This window comes from Atractosteus spatula, chromosome 6, assembly GCF_055471065.1.
Source record: "Atractosteus spatula isolate fAtrSpa1 chromosome 6, fAtrSpa1.hap1, whole genome shotgun sequence".
NCBI classification, from domain to species: domain Eukaryota; kingdom Metazoa; phylum Chordata; class Actinopteri; order Semionotiformes; family Lepisosteidae; genus Atractosteus; species Atractosteus spatula.
The window spans coordinates 11,531,707-11,552,807 of NC_142711.1; the positions used below are offsets into that span (position 1 = coordinate 11,531,707).

The window sequence follows — 21,101 nt, forward strand, 5'->3', positions numbered from 1 at the left end:
TCACAAAAGCCGTCCAATCTTTCCACACTGGCAAGTATTATCTGTCTAAGATACTGTCAAACATAAATTACTATTACTAATTACTATTTAGCGATTCTTTGAATGTACCTTGTATGATAATGCTCAAATCTTAAAGAGCAGTTTTCAATAACAAATTTGACCAACAAAATCAAATTTCATTGCTCCCCTCCCAGATAATCTCCTCACTCCACTATCAATTTCTGGTTATTTGAACAAGGAAATGAAATTTTGCTCGTAAGAATTAAACATGCCTTATGAAAAAATGACTAGCATTTTGGATACTCATAAAATTAGTGTCTTGACACATGGAGGGATGAACAATGATTGTTGTAATATGATAAAGCATTTAACAATTACAGGAATAATTAGCAGAGAACAACAAACAGCATTGGGAAATGATGGAATAACGTTTCTGAAGTCTTTTTGAAATTACACTTAAATGTTTTCAAATTGTAACATATGTGACAAAACATTAATCTCTTTCTCTCTACACACTGAATATGAAAACTCTTTCTGGTACCCCTGAAATGTTCTTTAGTGAGCCACAATGGTGAGTCATTTCACTTAGTTCTTCACATAAAGAGAAACTCTTAAATTAAAATAACAAAATTTACTTCTCATTCAGACGTTTCATATTTGAAAGACTAAGTTAATATGTTAAAACATCAAGCATGCAGAAATATAGAAAAATTGTTAACAAAAGGGAGCAGTTATAAACATTCCATTAAACATTTAGGTTTCTTATTGACGGAATTGATTTAGGCCTATTTGTGCTTCTAATAAATCACAACAAAGATGTGCAGTTTAACTGATCAAATCGCTCACTAAAAAGAAATGAGGATTGGACAGAAGTTATGCTATTAAAGGAACAGTTTCGTCTAAAACAAACTCCTTGACATTTTTAACACTTGAAGAGGTTCACTTTATTTCTGCAGATCAGTGCCAGAAAGGCTTATTTAACCTGATGCTAAGGAAAGAATACTAGTTCAAAATCTGCTGTAGGTATGGACAGCTCCTGAGACAAAGCGTCCTTTTCACTTACTAAGTACAGATAAAAACAAAACAGAAGGCCTTAAAGAAAACAAACCATTAGGAAAAACATAAGGAGCTTTCTGAATATATAAAATGAGGTTGCAGTGCAAAAAAGGCATTCATTACGCTGATTAGAAAACAAATTGTCTTAGAAGCCAATAGTATCTTCACTATCTGGGCACACAGCAAATAAAGCGGCAAAACATACTGGATTTAAATAAGCACTGTTTTATGACAGAACTGTTCTTAAGGAAACTGTCTTATCGGGACCCTGAATCGGGCTACTACCGGTGAGTCCGAAAGAGAGAGAACATTTGGGCATCAGCATGCAAAATAATCCTATATGAAAGTACAATTCTTCATACTATAGAGTACAGAAATATTGTCCGATGAAGCAAGCATAACCTCAGACCTCCAGTCTAGATTGACTATTTTGCTTAGACGTTATTTGGTGCCGTGTTTCCATTTATTCAAATTTCAAATTTGAATGCAAGAGTTTAGTCACAACATCACAGTGTTCTGTGGTAAAACTGTTTTTCCGCCATGCATACGAACGCTACAGCAATTTGAATACTCTGTAAATACTGTAGGCGCTGCAGTCAATGTATGTAGCTACGAAATATGCTTTATCTCAACGTGTGCTGAGTGCAGGTCTGCCTGCAATGAAATCAAGGGCTGCCCTCAGGCAGGGTCTTGAAGCCTCCCAGTGAATTCTGCTATGCTAAAAGCCCAGCTCTCCTGCTGAGGAAGACTTCAGCGCTATCCAGGTTACCAGGAGGTGACATCACCTTCTATAACAGGTGTTCCACTGAGTCACTATAGATTTGTGACATTCAATGCACATCCCTGTATTCAGTCGAGAAATGTGGTTCTATTGTACTTTACAGTATGTTTCGTGGCATTAAAACTTACCAATTTAACCTTAAGTAATGGACTTCTACAGAAAGAAAATGCTGGATGAGAATACTCTCTTACAATGTTGGTACCTGTGCTAAGCAACCACTTTCAAAGTCACTAGGTCTCCTCTTGCAGCCATGCTAAATACAACTATAGGCAACCAGGCCTGTCCAGCATTTATATACGCAACATTAAGCATGCTGGGATATTCAAGTAGGTAGCTGCAAAGGAACAGCCTTCTTCAGGCTCCACAAACTAAACCTTGTATCTCTTTTCTTTTCCATTCAGCATGGGATAAGCCTTTTCCTGATACTATGCTCAGATGGTATTTGCTTAGAGCCACTCCTGAGTGGAAGCCCATGCTTTCAATATACGGTCCCTCAGTTGTCTGGGTTCTCTCATGTTTTCTTCATTACCAGCTTATTAACACGAGGAGTGTTTGTCATAGAAATTAGGAGTTTCTCACATAACTATGACATTTTTAAAAATTAAATTTGGAAAACAGTTACAATCTTTAAACGTGTTGTGAAAAATTTAGAGCAGTGAATCGGGCCACCAAGATTGCTGCAGATCCCTCCCACCCAGGACATCATTTATTTCAAAAGCTTCCCCCTGGAAAGCGCTTCAAGGCAATCAAAACCAAACCAAACAGACACTTGAACTGTTTCTTTCCCAATGCCATATTTCTGCTTAACTAGCATCCTCTCCCTCCCAACTCCCCATTTCAGCTGAAAAACGTTGGATTAGTATTATTGCCAACTTGGTTCATACAGTACATCTTGTACATTTTGCATTTAAGAAGTGGTGCATTTTCCCAACATGTTTACATAGTTGCACGTTACTCCTCAGATTGTACTTTCGCACATGGTGTGAACTGCACATGGTCTGAACTTGCCATGTGTCTTGCATATACTATAATGTCTATTGTTTGTAGATTTGCACTGTACTGTAAATGTGAATGTACTTGTGTCTTACTGTATATATACACTGTAATGTCTACATGTGCCGGAAATCTGTACTGTACTGTGAGCACATATTGTGACTGTGTTTTTGTGTCTCCCCGTCTTTTGTATATTGCCCAATGTAATTATGTCAGTAATATTAGTGCTCCTTTTGCACCTGTGTGTTTTTTGTGTTGAGCAGGGTCCAAATGTGCCAAGGCAAATTCCTGTACCTGACACGTACTGGCGAATAAAAGTGATTGTGCTTCTGATTCTGCTTCTGAAACTGTCTCACCAGGATCTTGTGCAGCTGGGATAATATCCTTCCAAAACTAAGCTACTAGAATAAAAAGCAGCAAAGAGGGACGGCCAGAAAGCCGCTGGTTTGTCCCCTTTAAGCTGCAATCACAACTACTAGTTCTAGTTCTCTTCAGTTACAGTTCTTCATAGGCTTCAGTGTATATAAACAATGTACACTACAGAGCTATTAACAATCTTAAAGATAAGAGAGTTGGATATTCTCACTACACAGCATAGATGCAGTTGCCTGAGCAACAGGGCTGGAATAAGGGAGTGAAACATTGTTATACTGATGGTAAATTTCACCAAGACAGTTGCCTTGCATTACCAGGGAAATCTGTATAAAAGAAGATGTAAAAATCAAGACATAATTCCTGTGTTTCAGAATTGTGTGGGAACAGATATAACAGAGCCTTTACAAACCTGATGTCCAGAAGGTTACTTATAATTAGACTGTTGTCAAACGTTTTGAAAGCAAGCTTTTCACCAAAAGAGCAAATGAATAATACATTTCAGCTCTGTAAATTAGGTGTTACCACCCCTTTCTGAAATGTTTGTCACCATGCTAAATGGAATTGCAAATGCTCAGTCTTGTGTCATTTATATGGCATGTTCATTAATTGGTGAAAAGAAAGAGGGAGCTCTTGAATTCAAGTGCAAGGCCAACCTCTCATCTCTCTGTGCAGCTGCACACTGTCCTTGATGCACTATATGTAAACATGGGTGTGATCACACCGATGACCTTGAACTGGTATATTGTGTACTGTATTATAGAGTCATAATTTGAACATTATACAGAATGATTTGCAAGAAGTGACTGGCTAAGCAAAAGCAATTATTTGACAATTTTGTCAGATATTGGTAATAATCAATGTCCTTTAACTGTATTGGATATTTTGCAATATATGAATGCTGTCAGTGTCCTAATGGCAATGTTTGAAAATAACGCAGTGACTAGGAAAGGGTTAGCTCATCATTTCTGTCCTGTAAGGGGATAAAGTGTAGCCAGTACTGTTATTAAATGGGTTTGTTGCAACATTAAATTTTGCCTGTTTCTCTGAATTCTGCACATATTGGTGACATTATATCCTTAATATTGTTATGACATATTGACATATCACAATATGATACGCAATACTGTAGGTGACTTATGATTACAGACATAATGATAAAGAGTGTCCTAACATTTGTGCTACTGTACTGAGTGTGTGTGCTGCACTATGTGTGGCAAAGATTATTTTATGAAACTGGTCGACATTATATTATTTTCTATTATATATTATTATAATTACCTGGATAGGGAATTTTTCCGTATGTGATGATTTCATACAGGAGGATTCCAAAGGACCACATGTCTGATTTAATAGTGAATGATCCATAGTTAATGGCCTCAGGTGCAGTCCACTTGATTGGGAACTTGGCGCCTGCAACACAAACATTTGACGGGATTAAACATAAAGGGAAGCTTTAGTAAAAACAACCACAACAATAGAAACTGAAAATATACACCAAAGAAAAAAGAAACCTGGGGTTAGATACTTTATGGGCTGCAATTGTGTAGAACGTGCAGCTGCACAAACAGTGTTTGTGTTCGTCATTTGCATAAACATCTGTTTTTGGCTTTACTTGTTGACAGTCGCTGTGGTGTTTCAGATATTGGGGGCAGAATATGACCAGCAGCTCACAAAATACATGCATAGACCATGATCTCTAGAAGATGATGTGAAATTCAGATGCGTGAAGTCTATTCTGTGATCAAGGTTTGGTATTGATTTTTTCAGAGTTGCTTAGTAACCAGTGTTGCTGAACGTTTGAATACAAAGGCAACTTGATCAAAGAAAAACACTCTAGACAGAGACATGATCAGGACTAGATAAATGGTTCTAAGTCATGTCATTATTGCTGAATTAAATGTATTTGATTGAGCATTCTTAAGAAGTATTTAAATTATTATAGCATTAATGGAAGAATATTTCAGAATATATTCTGTATTCATTGAACTCATGAATGATGTTCTCAGGAAAAGGAAGCAATCAAGTATAGCTATGTACTGTAGTATGCCCTGCATGGGACACCAGTCCATCACAGTGCTCACACAGACACACGCTCACTGACACTAGGGCTAATTTTCCCAGAAGCCAATCAATCTACCAGTATGTCTTTTGAGGAAAGTGGAGCACCTGGAAGAAACCCACACGAACACAGGGAGAACATACAAACTCCACACAGACAGCCGAGGGCCCAAACACTGTGAGGCAGCATTGCTAATAACTGGGATTCTGTGCCACCCGGATTTCCGATATTGCCAACAATAATAAAAATGGAATCTTAGTGCTGCAGTAGGTATATTATTTTCATTTATACATAGACAGATAAAATTAGTCTTACAAAAAGATCCCCTAAAAAATTATAATTACTAACACATTTTAAAAAGTTAATACTTTATATACATAAAACCATGAAAACATTAAACATTACAAAGCTTCAAAGCTTTTTGTCCAGTGACATTTCTCATTAATAATAGGAAATCCATCTTACAATAACTTGAATATTTATAGTTAATGCTGGAATATTTATAGTAAATGCTGGAAAACTGAATGTTTTGCAGAACATTACAAATTCTTCTTTAACCAGTTTCTGCACTACTTAGTCTTACCTTCCCTTGCTGTGTACTGGTCATCCTCAATAACACGTGCTAAGCCAAAGTCAGCAATTTTGCACAGCAGACTCTCAGAAACAAGCACATTTGCTGCTCTGAGATCCCGGTGGATATAATTCTTTTTTTCAATGTATGCCATCCCTTCAGCGATCTGCAACAAAGCCATAGTGAGTGTTCTTGCATTCATATATTTACATATCTGCTGTAATTCAACAAACTTCCTTGCTTCACCTATTGACAAAGATAAACAGGCCAGGATTTACACGGCATTAGGATGCTTTAGTCATCTCACTCAACTAATACAACAATTTCAACAATGACTAGCCCATTTTAGCAGTGTTGTTTTTTCATTTTCTGTCACAAAGAAAATTATTGATCCAATTAGACAAAGAAAAAAGAAAGCAAAACAAAACAGTTCATATACCACAATTGAAACTGCAAAGAATTTGACAATTCATTTAAAAGGTTAATTTGAAACACCAGGATCACTTCTGGGTAAAGTGTTTTTTTTCACTTGGCGTAGCAGGGGACATGTCAAAAAATAAATCAAACCCTGGAGATTTCCACAGATCAGCCACCCCAAAACACAAAACATCTATGATTTGCTGCTTTCTGTAACTGACAAGACCAACGTAAAAGTTTAAAATGTAAAGAGAAATAGAAGCTGATTCAACAGGAGATAAAATTCAGAAACAGTGTCCTGAACATGCTGAGCATTATACCAAAGGTGGTGATACTTGGTATTAATATTGACCAGTGCTGATGACTTTACAGCACTGTACACATACATAAAGAGGCCTGCACGAACTGATGAAAGTGACTTTAATAACAGCAGAAGCTACTGTGAGTCGCTGGGTATGTTCTTGTCTCTGGATCGCTGGATGTGAATTCTAATCTAAGCTCTTAAACAATCACAGATATATATATACAGTATATAGTATATATATTGTTTCTGACTGTGCTCTGAAGTCGCTTAAGGTCTCAAATAAATTTCCTTTCAATTCCGATACAGTTCGTTAAGGGGGCTGATAACTTTGCAATTCCACATGCAAATGCATTTTAAGAAAGAATATTAATGATTAAGAGAAAACATCATCAATAAAACCATACTGCTGGTCAACAGCACCAATCCAACAAAAAAGAGAAGTGACATTCTAATTATAGAAGTTGTATACACTAAGAAAATTTCATCTGGGTTTCAATGTGTCATGAGAAATATCATGTCCTCTTTCAGGTCTGCTTTTCGGTAAATTGAATACACGGTATTCAGACATTAAAAATATTTAATCATATTCAAACATCATTAACAAAATTATTGAATAAATCTTAACTCCTGTTTTTGTTATTCTAAATAGTGTACCTACCCATTATTTACTTATTTATTTAAGCACCACACTGCACAAGATTGCTCATTTAAAGTGAACTTTTATAAATTCTGCAGCAAAGTGCTTTGTAAACGTAAAACGAATGACAGTTGTTGTAGCACTCTTTGAAATGCTGTCAAAGTTCATTAGCCTAGTGCTATAAAAAGATCTTTCTTTTGCAGATGTCAAGCTGCTATACCGAATGGTTAAAGACTAAAAAAGTAACAAGCAGTTGGACAGAGTAGAATGTGCTTAGTGAGTAAAAGCAATTACCAGTTTCTCATCAGTGAATAATGGTCTGGCAGAATGGCTCAAACAGTCCAGTTTATTTACACAACCCCTTATCATTGTACGAAATCTCCTATTATCTGCATTTACTGAATTGTAAGATTCTAAAATTAAAAATGTATTTACAAGCTTTTTTATACTAACTGTGTTGGTGTGTTATAAAGAGAAAAACAAGCCTGGTCCTTATCCTTCAAAAAAAGGAAAGAAAATAAAATATTGTACCAATACTGGTTTCACTATAATTAAGGGAAACCATTACTGATGTAATATAACACACAATCATTTTGTGTATTGAGAATGTTTATTAAGTGTTTAAGATATTGTACATTTTTTTGCCTTAACCTGATTGGCTGAGGGCCAACCCCCTGGATGAATGATTTCTATTTAGAGCACTTGAGGTTGATTGATCTTGGCTGTTGTCTTTCCTCCCAAACGTTTGCTGTTATACCGCATACAGTATGTGACAGATCCTATATCAGAGTAGACTCATGAAAAAAATAGAACACAGCTACAGAAATTTAAATCAAAAGCTCGTTTTCTTATTGTAAAATCTGCAAGTGCTTTATGTTCTATGAAGACTTACTGTAAGGTTACTGTCTTCCGTATAAAGTTCACACTATAATCCTTGCTTAGCTTTACCAACCCACTCCTCTGCCCTGTCTCTCCTGTACCTCAGTCACCTTTGCCTCTGGCTGGTGATGAGTAACCCTTTCCAATGGATGTGAGAAGCTGGGAATTGTTCCACTCGGGATCGCAGGATTTTGATGTCGAATCCCCACTGGCTGACAAAACACAGACTACAACCTCTACACCTTTAACAGAACCCTTGCAAAAAAGTCTGTAGACATCCACTGGCATACTAAATTAACTCAATCCTAGCCAAAGAATAGTCTCCACTGACTAATTGCAAGGAAGGAAACTCTGAATCTTACCACAATTCCCACAGATACTGTACTGTGGCAATTCCATGTTGCAAAACCAAAAAAAACTAAATTAAACTGAGTTATAAGTAGAGTATGATCTAACTTGAATGACCAGATTAGTTATGATCTAACTAGAATCACTAGGGACATTTCCACCTACAATTTATTCCCTATGACTAGCCTATAAGATTATAATGGAACTGGTAATTAGGTCCCTTTAAGTGAACGACAAGTGCACTATAAATCCATTTTGGTGCAGATAAAACTGCTTTACAATCTTCATAACTAAAGGTTTATGAAAATAAATGCAGGGTTGTAACACTGGTATAACTACAGTTTATTGGTCTTTTGGGTTTAAAGTTTTGCTATTTTTGCATTCTGCAACACCAAATAGGAGCAGAGAATTTGACTTCATGTATTTTCTGACAAAATTTATAGACTCTGCATAATTATGTTTTCATAACAGATAGGTGGTAATGCCATTTTGGGCATAAGGGTTTCTTTATTAAAAAGGAATAAATCTAATTTATCATATTTCCATTTTTAATTTCATTTGCTCTTCAGACACTGATGTTTAAAATGGACTTTTCATCCCCTTTACAAACAATTATTCTGTAATAACAAGGCTAGTCGAATCATAAAATAACTAGAAATACAATTGTGCAAATTGATGTTCCTCTTTTTGGTTTACCAATGGAAAAACTGACATCACAAGCTTCTCTTTGTGAAATACTTCTGTTAAAATAGGAACTTTCTTGGCTATTTCACTCAGACTGTTCAAAATGGCTCGATTATGTGCCCTATATTTTAAGAAACAACTAAAATATGATTTCTTACCTGAGCAGAAAAATCTATGAGCTTAGGTAGCTGTACTTTATTTCCAGCTTCACTTTTTAAAAAATCTAGCAAGCTGCCTGAAAGAGAAAGCACATAAAACACGTCAAGCAGAATGGTTTTGCAATCAACTACACTGATACTTTTTTAAGTAAAGAAATCTTATTTTGATTTCTCTCACATGAAAAAGAAATGAATCATGGTAACCAATATTTTTACTAAAAAAGAGAAGATGAGACATGTTTTATTTAAAATATCTTAGCATGTTCTGTGATAATATTAAGAATTTTTTTTTTAGTTTATAATATATTCTTTGATATAGTTAATAATAACATTTTGATATAAGAAGGGAAGGATAGGAAAGTATCTATCTATGCAATCAGTAATGAGGTGAGGTTCTCTCATGGGGATTAGGAACTGAACCCTAATGTCTATTCCACATGTCTTCTGGAGGTGTAAACTATCTAGATTACCCAGAGAAAACCTGAAAGAACACGTGGAATGAGCCTACAAACTGCACAGGAACCCAAGTCACAGCTAGGCATCAGCACCAACCACCACTACACTGTCACACGGTAGGAATATGGATATGCAGTTAAGTTACACAACGAAGAGAAGTTTTTTGAGGTACTATTGAAACAAGCACTCGAGAAAATGGGTACTGTATATTTAGGAAAAAAGAAATAAAGGCAAAAAAAATGATTGAAGTATCTTAATGGTGCTGAAATTACATTTTTATTTTTAATTTTCTTTCTCTCATTCGCATTTACAAAATCCTAATAAGGCCTATCTCTGATTGAACTGATTACTTCCATATATTATGACAAGGTGGGTAGCTGCGTCAGCATGCGTAGGCTGCAAAGGAACAAGTAATAGGTTTATTCCATGCTGAAAAAACACAACGTTTTGGCCGTGGAGCCTTCTTCAAAAGTTCTTCTTCAAGACACTTGAAGAAGGCTTCACGGCCGAAACTTTGTGTTTTCCTTCTTCTTTTTTTCAGCATGGAATAAACCTATTACTTGTTTCTATATTATGACAATATCACTTACCATTGGCCATGAATTCAGTTATGATATAAATGGGCTCGGACTTAGTGACGACTGCATAAAGTCGGACTAATCTGTCATGCTGAAGTGTTTTCATCAGGTTGGCTTCTTCAAGGAATGCTTCTACCGACATGGTCCCGGGCTTTAAGGTTTTCACTGCTACTTTTGTTGTGTTGTTGTAGTAGGCTATAATAGAAGAAAGGGAAACACTCACTTCAGAAAGTCAGCTCTAACAAATCACTAATGAAGCAAATTAATTAATTAATTAAAATTCAGATGAACAAGAACATTTGGGGAGGTCAAGGTCTTGTCCTTTAAGAGCAGACCACACTGTTCTAAAACAGAAAAACAAAAAAATATATATACAATGAATAGAAAAGAACAAAATAATTAAATAAAAGCAGTTCAGAGACAGCATCTCTTAGGTTCAGCTTGTAATAAATGTGGTCCCTCCTAGTTACAGTTTTGTAAACATAATATACAATAATCAGCAGAAAAATAGAAAATGTTGGTGCTTCCTTTACATTCACAAAATAACAATGTCATTTAGATTAGATGTATTCTAAGTCGCACACAGATGCACACAGAGGATGGGTGGGGGGCAGAGAGTGGATTACACAGGGGCAATTGCTACAACAGTGTTATTTGCAACAGGTTCTCTGCTATACACTGCATGTGTTAGACTGAGCACAAAAATGCAACAGTGAAAGATCTTGGTATCACGACAGAAATCACCTGGCAACTAGCCCTTTACTTTCAGCCACTACACTATTCACAGCCCGCATACAGTACAAGTATGGACATGCAGTTCTGTTTAAAGTCCACTCCCTTACTTATGGCCATCAGCACACAACTACATTAAAAGAACAGGCTTTGTCTAGTTCCTTCTTTGTTATTCAGCAAGTCCTTGGCAACTAAGGATTAAACTGGGTTACATTGTCTTTCACTGGCTACAGCACAGTAAAACAGGAAGCAGGCTAAGAAAATACTCCACACTTTACATGCTTTGTCAGTAACATAGAACTGGCCATTATTTGGTCTCTGGAAACGGAACTCTGTTGTTAAGCAATCGTACAATGAAAATGATACTTATTAAAATCACCCGAAACAGCACGTTTTTTACATAAATGAGTGCAAGTGACATTTATATAAACATAAGCAAATGTATACCTGTTATTTGCTCCAGAGAAATATTTAGTACTGTAGGTTAATATGTTTAGAAAAAATAATATGCAGATAATTTTCTAAATGTGTTAGAATGTTAGTTTTATGAGTGGCACACATTCACATTTAAAGTGTAAACCTCACCTTGAGGCCTTGGAGTTACGTGGGAATATTATACTGTCAAGTCTCTTGTTTTCCAGAGAAAAAAAAGCCTGAGCGAAAAAGTAAGAAAGGAAATAGACTGTGCAGTTGCACGGTCCACAGATTTCCTCACCGCGGAGCAGAGGAAAGCATTTCACTTGAAATTAACGTCAAGGGGACTAAATAAACAAGAGGAAACATCTTGAACTCAAAATCCCCTGAACCATTTGTATGTTTGCAAAGCTGGTTACTTCCTGGAATTCATGGGCAACATGGGTGATCATAAAGCATGAATACTAATGACATTTACTCACACTATATTTTCTGACGTAAGTGAATGTGTGTTTTGAGCCCTGCCATAGTGACCTGATACATGTAAGGTTTCTATCTTTGGTCCTGGGGAGCCCCATTCAAATTAGACTTATATGTCACCCTAGATTATTCTGATTCAAAAGACTGGGAACACTTATGCAAAATGTGCTCAATTTACTGAATTGAGGATCTTGATGGATACATTTTTGTTCAAAATTATCTCTAAATTACTTAATTTAACAAATCGTCTGCAATTGACCACAATTAAGTTGTTCCAAGGATTTGGTCATTTAAACCTATTAAAACTGCTGGATTGAGATTCTCCAGGAGCAGAGGCAGACATGAAATACATGTCATTGGTTTTGACTCATATGGGATTTTCATTGGTAAGTGTAGTCTATAGCTGTATAGTTAATACATTAAATTAAATTTCTGCAGATGCTAATTTATTATCTTGTCTTCTTAAATAACTAAAAGGCCTGCCAAGCCACACGTGAACGTAAATATTAGTTTCTCAGAAACAAGAGGAGGATACCATTAGACTAAAAAGGGGCTCACAAGGTCTCAGTAAGATTCATACTTTAAATTCTGAACGTTACTTCTTACAAACAGAGGGTGATCCAGATTTTTTTTTAAAGTGATTCAGAATAAAAAAATAAGTATTTCACTGTTATATTAAACTGTGTTCCAGGGCCTGTTTTTTAGCTGACAGGTGTTCCTCCCAGTCAAACACCCAAAAACGTTCTACTGAAGAATACTGACCTCAATTATTTTAAACAGTGCGTTTGGATAGCAAATACTGACAGCCCTTAAATGTTGATTCTTTTATTCCAACCGGACACAAATGTATTCTTTTGAGTTGAATTGTCTGAATTGCTAACATTACTATTCAGCTTTGTCTAGCATAACCTTACTTACTACGGACTGTTTAATAGATTTCTGTTAGATGAAAAATATTCAAAGAGAAATACATATACACATACACTGAATATTGTAAGACATGTCTGAGGTACACTCACCCATCCACACTTCCCCAAACTGCCCTGCTCCCAGTTTCTTCACCATCTTTATAGACTCCTTCGAGATCTCCCAGGCATCTTTATCCCAAGGTTTCTGTGCTTTGGGTTTAACACAAGGCTTGTCCAGCTTTCTGCAGAGGCCATCAGCTTGTTCTAAAATAGCAAGCAAAGTTTACTGCTCTTTGCAGTTTAGAATTTGGGCGACTTTCAAAAGTAATTCCGATAAAGGAACAATAATGGCAACTACACATACTACATTACTCTGTTTTCTAAATGAGTTATCCAGTATAGGGTTGCAGAGGAGTCGGTGCCTATACCTGCAATCAACATTTTACATTTTACCACGTTACTAAATCTGATTTAACGTTTCCATTGTGAACAGATGCAATGACTCTAAAGGAAGATCTGTTATACAAATTCAGTTACTGCAATTTGTCAATAACCTTCTATGTTCACCAACGCATTCTTTTTGAAAGCAATCTGTGAACAACAGTAAATAACATCGCGTGGCTTAAATTTTAGACTACAGAGTATTTAAAGTGCTGTCTGCTGATAAACAATTGGCTGACGTAAATTCAGAAAGGGCCCTTTAATATTGTACTTGTTATAGAACTGGGGTCTTCTTGAAGAGTGTGTACAGATTATTTCATTTGATTCCGATTTCTTAAAAAACAGATGTATTTGTATGTCAGCAACTGTAGCAATGTAAGACACATTTAATTCCAAACAACTGGAATTCAGTTAATCAGTCATCTGAAGAGGAAAAGTAAAAAAAAGACTTACTCTGATAATGCTTTATCATGCTTGTGATGTCAGGGAATGTAATTTTGGGAGAGATGTAGTAACCTCCATTATCCAGAGTCCGTATCTTGTAATGTTTAACTGCATCTGCACCCTGGGCATCAATATCTCTGATTGATAGAGAGTAACTCCCTAAAGGCAAATACAGCATGGTTTTTCATTGTCATTTACAGATCTTTTAACAGGTCACAACACTTTTAAAATCTATAAAAGTATATTGTATTAAATGAAACAACACATAATGATAGTTACTTCAAAAATGAGTGAGGTAAAAATGTTTGCAGCTACTGTATACATACAGTGGTCACCTCTAGTTTATAACTTTCTAATATTCTTCTCTTCAGTCACCACTAGTGTGTTATTGAAAAATAATCTGCAGCATGTACACAGAAACTCTCTTTCTTCATTTTAAAATTTAGAAACTTAGAACACAATAAAGGCTGGGAACGGAGGACTGAGTAAATTGAAAACTCTAAAATCTGTGAGCCTAAAATAGTGTGCTACAAGACTTGCACCTTTTGAAGTTTCACTTTCTCGGATGAGAAAATATCCCAGTTTATTTGCTGGTGCTAGAAGCTGTCTCTCAGCATCTTTTCTTGTGATTTCTTTGAAGAACCATCTACATGAAAGAGAAAAAAAAAGTTAACTTCTGCAGTGTTAACTTCTCAACACTCGTGCTCAAGCTCAGAAAAGGGGAAATTCAACTAAAGGAAAGGAAACCTGTCCCAGTCTGTCCCAGGTATACAGCGAGGTGGAGTCCCACATACGAAATGCAACTTTGCTCAACTTACTCCTCAGTTTCCATGGTGTTGACTTGTGCAACATAGTTTGAGGGAATAAATCCCTCTTTCCTGCTTGTGAGAGACTTTGCCTTCCACCATTCCCCATGTCTGAAACAATGAGCAAACAAAGACCAAATAAGTATAAGCAGTTAAATATTAAAACATGACTATTTAACTAAGAGCATAGATAGAAACATCAGAAGACCCTGAAGACTGTATGGTACTCTTTGAGAAGGCAAATATCCCCCAGTTTGCAATACTGATGTTCATTTTTTTCAGCTTTACCAGAGTTCTCTCTCTGCTGTCCCAGGATTGGGGTATAATCCACCTCTGTCAGCTTTTAGTATGTTGGTTTCTAACTGATTACAGAGAAATCATTAGGCACCTAACCAACTGATTGGGAACTAAATGGGAACGCTGCAGCTCACAACTAGCAACCCACTGAAGCTCAGCAAGTGTAAGCCTGGTCAGTACCTGGATGGGAGACCTCCTGGGAAAAACTAAGGTTACTGCTGGAAGAGGTGTTAGTGGGGCCAGCAGGGGACGCTCACCCTGTGGTCTGTGTGGGTCCTAATGCCCTAGCATAGTGACAGGGACAACATTCTGTAAAAAGGCGCTGTCCTTTGGATGAGACATAAAACTGAGGTCCTGACTCTCTGTGGTGATTAAAAATCCCAGAGTGTTTCTCAAAAAGAATAGAGGTGTTACCCTGGTGTCCTGGCCAAATTCACCCCTGACCTTTACCAATCATGGCCTTCTAATAATCTCCATCTCTGAATTAGCATCATCACTGTGCTCCCCACTGATAGCTGGTGTGTGGTGAGTGTTCTGTCGCACTTTAACTTGTTGTTTCTTAAATGTCTCCATCTGTATTTTCTACTCTAAACGATTTCCCTAGAAAAACAATTTTGTGCCACTCAAAATTATACTTGTAAATTCAAGTTTACAAGTAATGTTAATAATACATAGTTTGGGGTTATTTGAGACTTAGCTTTTCCCATATACTAAACAGTATAACTGTAATTGATGCAATAAGTAAGTACTTCAAAAACTCAACAAGGACCTAAAGCAAAGCATTTAGTCAGCAGAGCAAATGTACAGTCTAACAGAATATCATTTTTGACACAGGAAGCAAGCACAATAACAAAAATGGTTTAAACCACAATAACATAATGTGCTATAATAATCCAAAAAGAGAAGTTCTAATTCAAGTCAAATTAAAGTATATTTATGTGGAAGAACACCTCTAGTTTGTACTCTGCGTATAGAGAAGACGGTTTATATATGTATAAAAAAACTTCAAGTTAGTATGATGACTTAATTCAAACAGTTTTAAAAAGTAATAATAATTGAAATTTTTGCAACAATGAAAAAAATGTTTTTTTCAAGTTATTCTTTGGACTGGTCTTAATTTGTAATAATGTGATTAAAGGATTGTATTGCTAAAATAACCAGTGATAATCCAGTTCTCCAGACTTGTGGAAATGATAGATTACACTGTACTGGACTTCTCCAGAGTTATAGTTATGCAAATTTAACTTAACAAAATCATTCAACAGGCATGTTTGGGAAAATGTTTATGGAGCGAAATGCAATGCAGTATAGTACTTTCAAAATATTTTTTTCTGTCATAAACATTGTTAAATGTTTTACAGCAAAGAAGGTTAAATTTGGTTCAGTCTGTGCTGTAAAGAATTGTTACGGCTATAATATACTGTATGACTATCATACTGACACATAAAGGCAATGATTTAAATTGCTACAACACTTACTCCTCAAGCACTTTAAGTTTTTCTCCTTTCTTGAATCCCAAGTCATCCTGATGAATAGCTTCATATGGGTACAGTGCAACCACTATCTTCCCTGTCTCCTGTTGCTCTGTTGGAGAAAACATATTTTTAAGATCCACATATTCATGTTACTTCACTGAATGTGGTTAAATGTCCAATGTAAACAAGAGAAAGAACCTTACCTTCAAGTTTTTGGAATACTTGGCCAGGCAGTAGGCGACTATCTGGGTTTGAAGAATTCTATAAGAAAACATGTTCCACTGAGAATATGGTTGAGATGCAGTGTTGGAGTGCACTCTTCACGCCATCTTACTGTCCTGTATCACTGTATCACACAGACTTGCTATCTTTTATATGTGAATGGGTTTTACACAGCTATCTTTCATGTGGAAATGTATTGGTAACTTGAAACCTGCATTACAAACTAGAAATGCTGCTTTGGCATTATCCGAGTAATTTAGTCGACAGCTTGCAAGACTGCTTCCATAATAGAAAATCATATCTTTCCATAGGAACAAGTAATAGGTTTATTCCATGCTGAAAAAAAGAAGAAAGAGAACACAACGTTTCGGCCGTGGAGCCTTCTTCAGGTGTGAGCTCACACCTGAAGAAGGCTCCACGGCCGAAACGTTGTGTTCTTTCTTCTTTTTTTCAGCATGGAATAAACCTATTACTTGTTCCTTTGCAGCCTACGCATGCTGACGCAGCTACCCACCTGAATATCTTTCCATATGTGAGCAACATGTGAAGAAAAATGCAGAGCGTTACACCCTGGTTTACTGAAAATACGGTATTTTATGTCTAAAAATCCTCACTATACATTCAAGAAACCATGCCTTTCAATGGTTTGCATAGCCATAGTTGATCATTTGAGAGTTACAGTGAACAGGTTTATTAGCAAAATCTCCCATAAGTAACATGAGAGGGGTAATTCTCAGGATTATCTCCATGGTTACTGGGCGATTTCCTTTCAGACTCAGGGAAAGTATCTCACCTATATTATTACTGGAACTCATGAATGACATAGCAAGATTCTTTTTCAAACACCAAATGCAATTTTCCCTGTGACATTTAGTATATCAGTGTTCAGACAAATGGGACCTAAGTGTTGTTCTGAGGTTTACTAACACACAATTTCAGTCATCATTCAGCAAATATTATAACAAACACATGGACATGATAAGTAAGGACTTATTATTCATCCATTATCTTAACAGCTTCTTCCAATTCAGGTTTGGGGGGAACCTGGAGCCTACCAGCAAGCCAGGGGCGCAAGGCAGGATACACCCTGGATGGGACGCCAGTCCATCACAGGGTAGACAGACAAACACACACCCACTTACACCAGGGCCAATTTTCACAGAAGCCAATTAACCTGCAAGTTTGTTTTAAGACTATGGGGGAAATCAGACCACAGAGAGAACATACAAACCGCACAAAGATAGCACATCAAATAGCAAAGATTCAAAGACAGCATAAGTGTGAGTATAGGGTTACCGTAAACAAACATTTTTAGATAAACTCAATGTATGTATGAAGACCCAGAAGTTAAGAAAAGACAAAAAAGACACCAGGCTAACATGGAAGGAAAGAAAACTGAATAGTTTAAAGAGCTTTGTCATCATGCAGATCATTAATACGCAGAAGTCATTTTCTCACAATGAAATCCAGCTCATGCAATTAGACTTTTCAAACAGGTGCTGTTCAGAGTTAGTGAAGATTATCTTCCTAACTACAAAACTGTTGGAGGGGATAATTCACTCCCCAGTATAACTCACTACTTACTATCGCATGTTGTTTATTGGAGGTTGGATCTCTCACATATATAGTTCGTTCAGTACGTACTGATTGGTTTTTCTTCACCAGTCCACCACCAGTCTCCGGGTCTGTCAGCTTGGATTTTTTACATCCCATATTTTCTGTGAAGAAAAGAAAACATAAAACATTAAAAATACTATTAAAGTATTAAAACCAAAATCAGTTGGTGAAGTGGATTGTGGCATGGAAGAAATGCTGTTTTGTTTGTAACTTTGATTTTTTTCTGGCAGATTAAAATTAATGAAAGTAAGAAAGCTTTTTAAACCTTAGTTTAAAAGGCAAAAGACACTTTTCCCTTTATAATATTGTGTAAACATACCAAGTGTTAGTGTGCCTGTCACTCACTCAAATGCTGGTCTAAGTGCTACTGAATGAAGATCATTATTATTGCATAATATTATATTATTGTTATTTTACAAAGAGCAAGGAATATATTCCAAAACTGTAACAAGATCTGAATTGATCATTTTTAAAGTGTAAATGTAAAAATCTACAATCAATGTGCATATAGTTCCTAAGGAAAACAACTGCCATTTTTTTCTTTCATTTACTGTATATTACTTTCAAATTATCAAAGTAATAAATACATCAACATGGATTTACACACTAAGTATGTTATTTATTCTCTGGGATTGCTACTTAAAAGTCTTTATTAATATACTAATTAATGTGCTTAATTTTCATTGTCAAAACTATAAACTATAAATACACTAAACAAAGAAAGCTGTTCTGTTTCGGTTGGGGATTTATATTAGTGTTAGTGGTACATATGACAGTTCTGGCTCTGAAGTGTTCTAAAAAGGAGAGGAAAGTTACTTTATTTGAAAGTGTTCCAGTGCCGCTGTTACTCATCTAACAAGAAAGGCTTGCTTGAATTAGAAACTAATCCACCATGATGCAGTAAAAACAGCCGCGTAATACCGAGGAGTGCTATTTCAGTTTTGCCAAATTCTACTAACGGCTAAATGAGGTGATGAATTAAGTGCTAGTGTGACCGTCGCGGTTCCACGCGGGCTCGTGCCCTCTGCCACCCGTTGCGTCCCACAACAGCTGGGGCGCGAACCCGGGTCTCCGGCGTGACGCAACAGGGAACCAGCCGCATGAGCTAAAGGTGACCTCCCTCAGGCCAGGCAGCCGAGGTCCCTGCGACGCGCGGGGAGGGCGGTGACGTCACCGGATCCGAACTAGCTCCGCTACACTAGCGCACTTGATACTTTGACTTGAACTTCGCCTAGCTCAGGAAAAGGACAACTCTGGTCAGAAATCACATCCCCCCTTTACTTATGAGGAATAAGGCAGGGAGACCTGCTGCAATACTGATGTTGGGGTGGCGGGAGGGAAGCTAGAAAGATTTGCGTAGCGCCGAAGCGGTAGTGCAAGACGACAATTTGACCTCCATGTGCAAGTCTGTTCAACAACACCATTTAATGTTCAGTTGGGTCCACAGACCTGCGAGCATTTCATTACTCATTGGATTATAGATCCAACGAAAAAAGAAAGCATCTCTCTGCTTATTGATTTGTTCGCTGTTAAATTATCGTGCACTTCCACTTACGTATAATTCACTCGAATGCCGCGTCCCCTTTGCTCGCATGGTCTCTAGCACCCCTGCCTCCACCCCATCTTCACCCTTGTAGCAGACTCTTTGGCTCATTCCAATTGTGGGCATTTCCTCAGCCAAGCGGGAAAATGTCTCCTTGTGTTGTCCCATCTCGTTCGAAATTAGAATTTGACTGAACTGCAGACATTATAAATGATGGTACCACTACTCCAATACTGAGGGAAAGTTTTCACATACTTTGGAGAGATTCTCAAAGAACTTGAGCATCTGATTTCTCAATATTTGATTTGCAAAATGAGTAAAAATTGTGACGGCGGCTTCCAAAATGTTTACATCTGTAGCTTGAAAGGCTGACCGTGTGAGATACAGTAAGTGGATTTCTCCAGTCTGTAGTGAAAAGCTGCACTGTAAACCTCATTTAGAGTTTATGATATGATACTGTTCACCAGGACAGTTTTGGACAGGATGGGATTTTAAAATTGCCTTTAAACCAGAAGAAAGTAATGTAAAAATTAGACTCAGAAATCTAAGATGAAATGCTAATACAGAATCAATGACACTATGCTTAGAAACAAAAATGAGGAAGATATAGAAGGAAAGGTCAGCTAATATAAGATTGACTCTAGGTGTGACTATGCAGCATACTGAGAGAGTTCACTTTACTGGACTTAATGTAGATTCAAAATGATTGAAGGGGTCATGCAATTATTAACACTGGCCATTAAAATTTCAACTTGTTGCAATTGTTTAACATGGACGTACATGCAATATTCAAAAGTAATTGTTTAATTATCTCGCTTTGTTTCCTCATTTTAATTATGTTAAAAGGATGCAATAGGTAAGGCCAGATTTATATTGCATCTGATCCTTTTAGGCATTTGCTCTTAATTAAATGAATTATCTTATAAACTGTCATTCATATCAATGAGAATGCATTACTGAATAATTACATAAATAAAATTCACTAAACTAATGGGTTGTGTATTGTGGCTTCTTCCAAAGCATGTTACCTACAGTATTCTTTTCTTAAATCCTACATCATTCTTAAGACCAATATGTTCTAGAACAATATTTGTGTGCAAAATAAAGTATGAGAAAGTTACATTTATGTATTATTACTCTAAAGAAAGGTTACACATGATATCAGGTTATTTTTTCTCAAGACATTTTTTTCTAATTTTAATACATTATCACCAGAGAATTGTTAAGAAAGGCAGATTATACATTATGAAACACTACTGATATGAGCATTACTGTATATTCCTATGACTATACATTCCCTTTTGATTTATGATATACAACCACATATGTTTCTTTTCTGTCATTCCAATTTATAATTCTTTTTGATAAAGAAAATTACAGAAGTTACAAAAGCAAAAAGAAACACTGAACCTGCCTTTAACCTAAC

The 21,101-nt window shown here is 36.5% G+C and overlaps 1 protein-coding gene across 2 annotated transcripts in view; it reads right to left on the reverse strand.

Annotated features, from left to right (window-relative positions):
• The window catches only part of lyn (LYN proto-oncogene, Src family tyrosine kinase), a 35,138-nt gene that overhangs the window by 1,972 nt on the left and 12,065 nt on the right, over positions 1–21,101 (reverse strand). The window contains exons 2-12 of one of the 2 annotated variants that reach the window (XM_088919336.1): positions 18,160–18,233; positions 16,497–16,554; positions 16,297–16,402; positions 14,534–14,632; positions 14,258–14,361; positions 13,725–13,874; positions 12,942–13,094; positions 10,309–10,491; positions 9,263–9,339; positions 5,848–6,001; positions 4,484–4,615 (exon numbers count right to left, since the gene is read on the reverse strand). In XM_088919336.1, coding sequence (XP_088775462.1) covers positions 4,484–4,615; positions 5,848–6,001; positions 9,263–9,339; positions 10,309–10,491; positions 12,942–13,094; positions 13,725–13,874; positions 14,258–14,361; positions 14,534–14,632; positions 16,297–16,402; positions 16,497–16,554; positions 18,160–18,228 — 1,285 coding nt within the window. In that variant the 5' untranslated portion in view covers positions 18,229–18,233. Of the gene's footprint in view, positions 1–4,483; positions 4,616–5,847; positions 6,002–9,262; positions 9,340–10,308; positions 10,492–12,941; positions 13,095–13,724; positions 13,875–14,257; positions 14,362–14,533; positions 14,633–16,296; positions 16,403–16,496; positions 16,555–18,099; positions 18,234–21,101 lie in introns of both variants that reach the window. The other variant, XM_088919335.1, reaches the window with a different exon arrangement.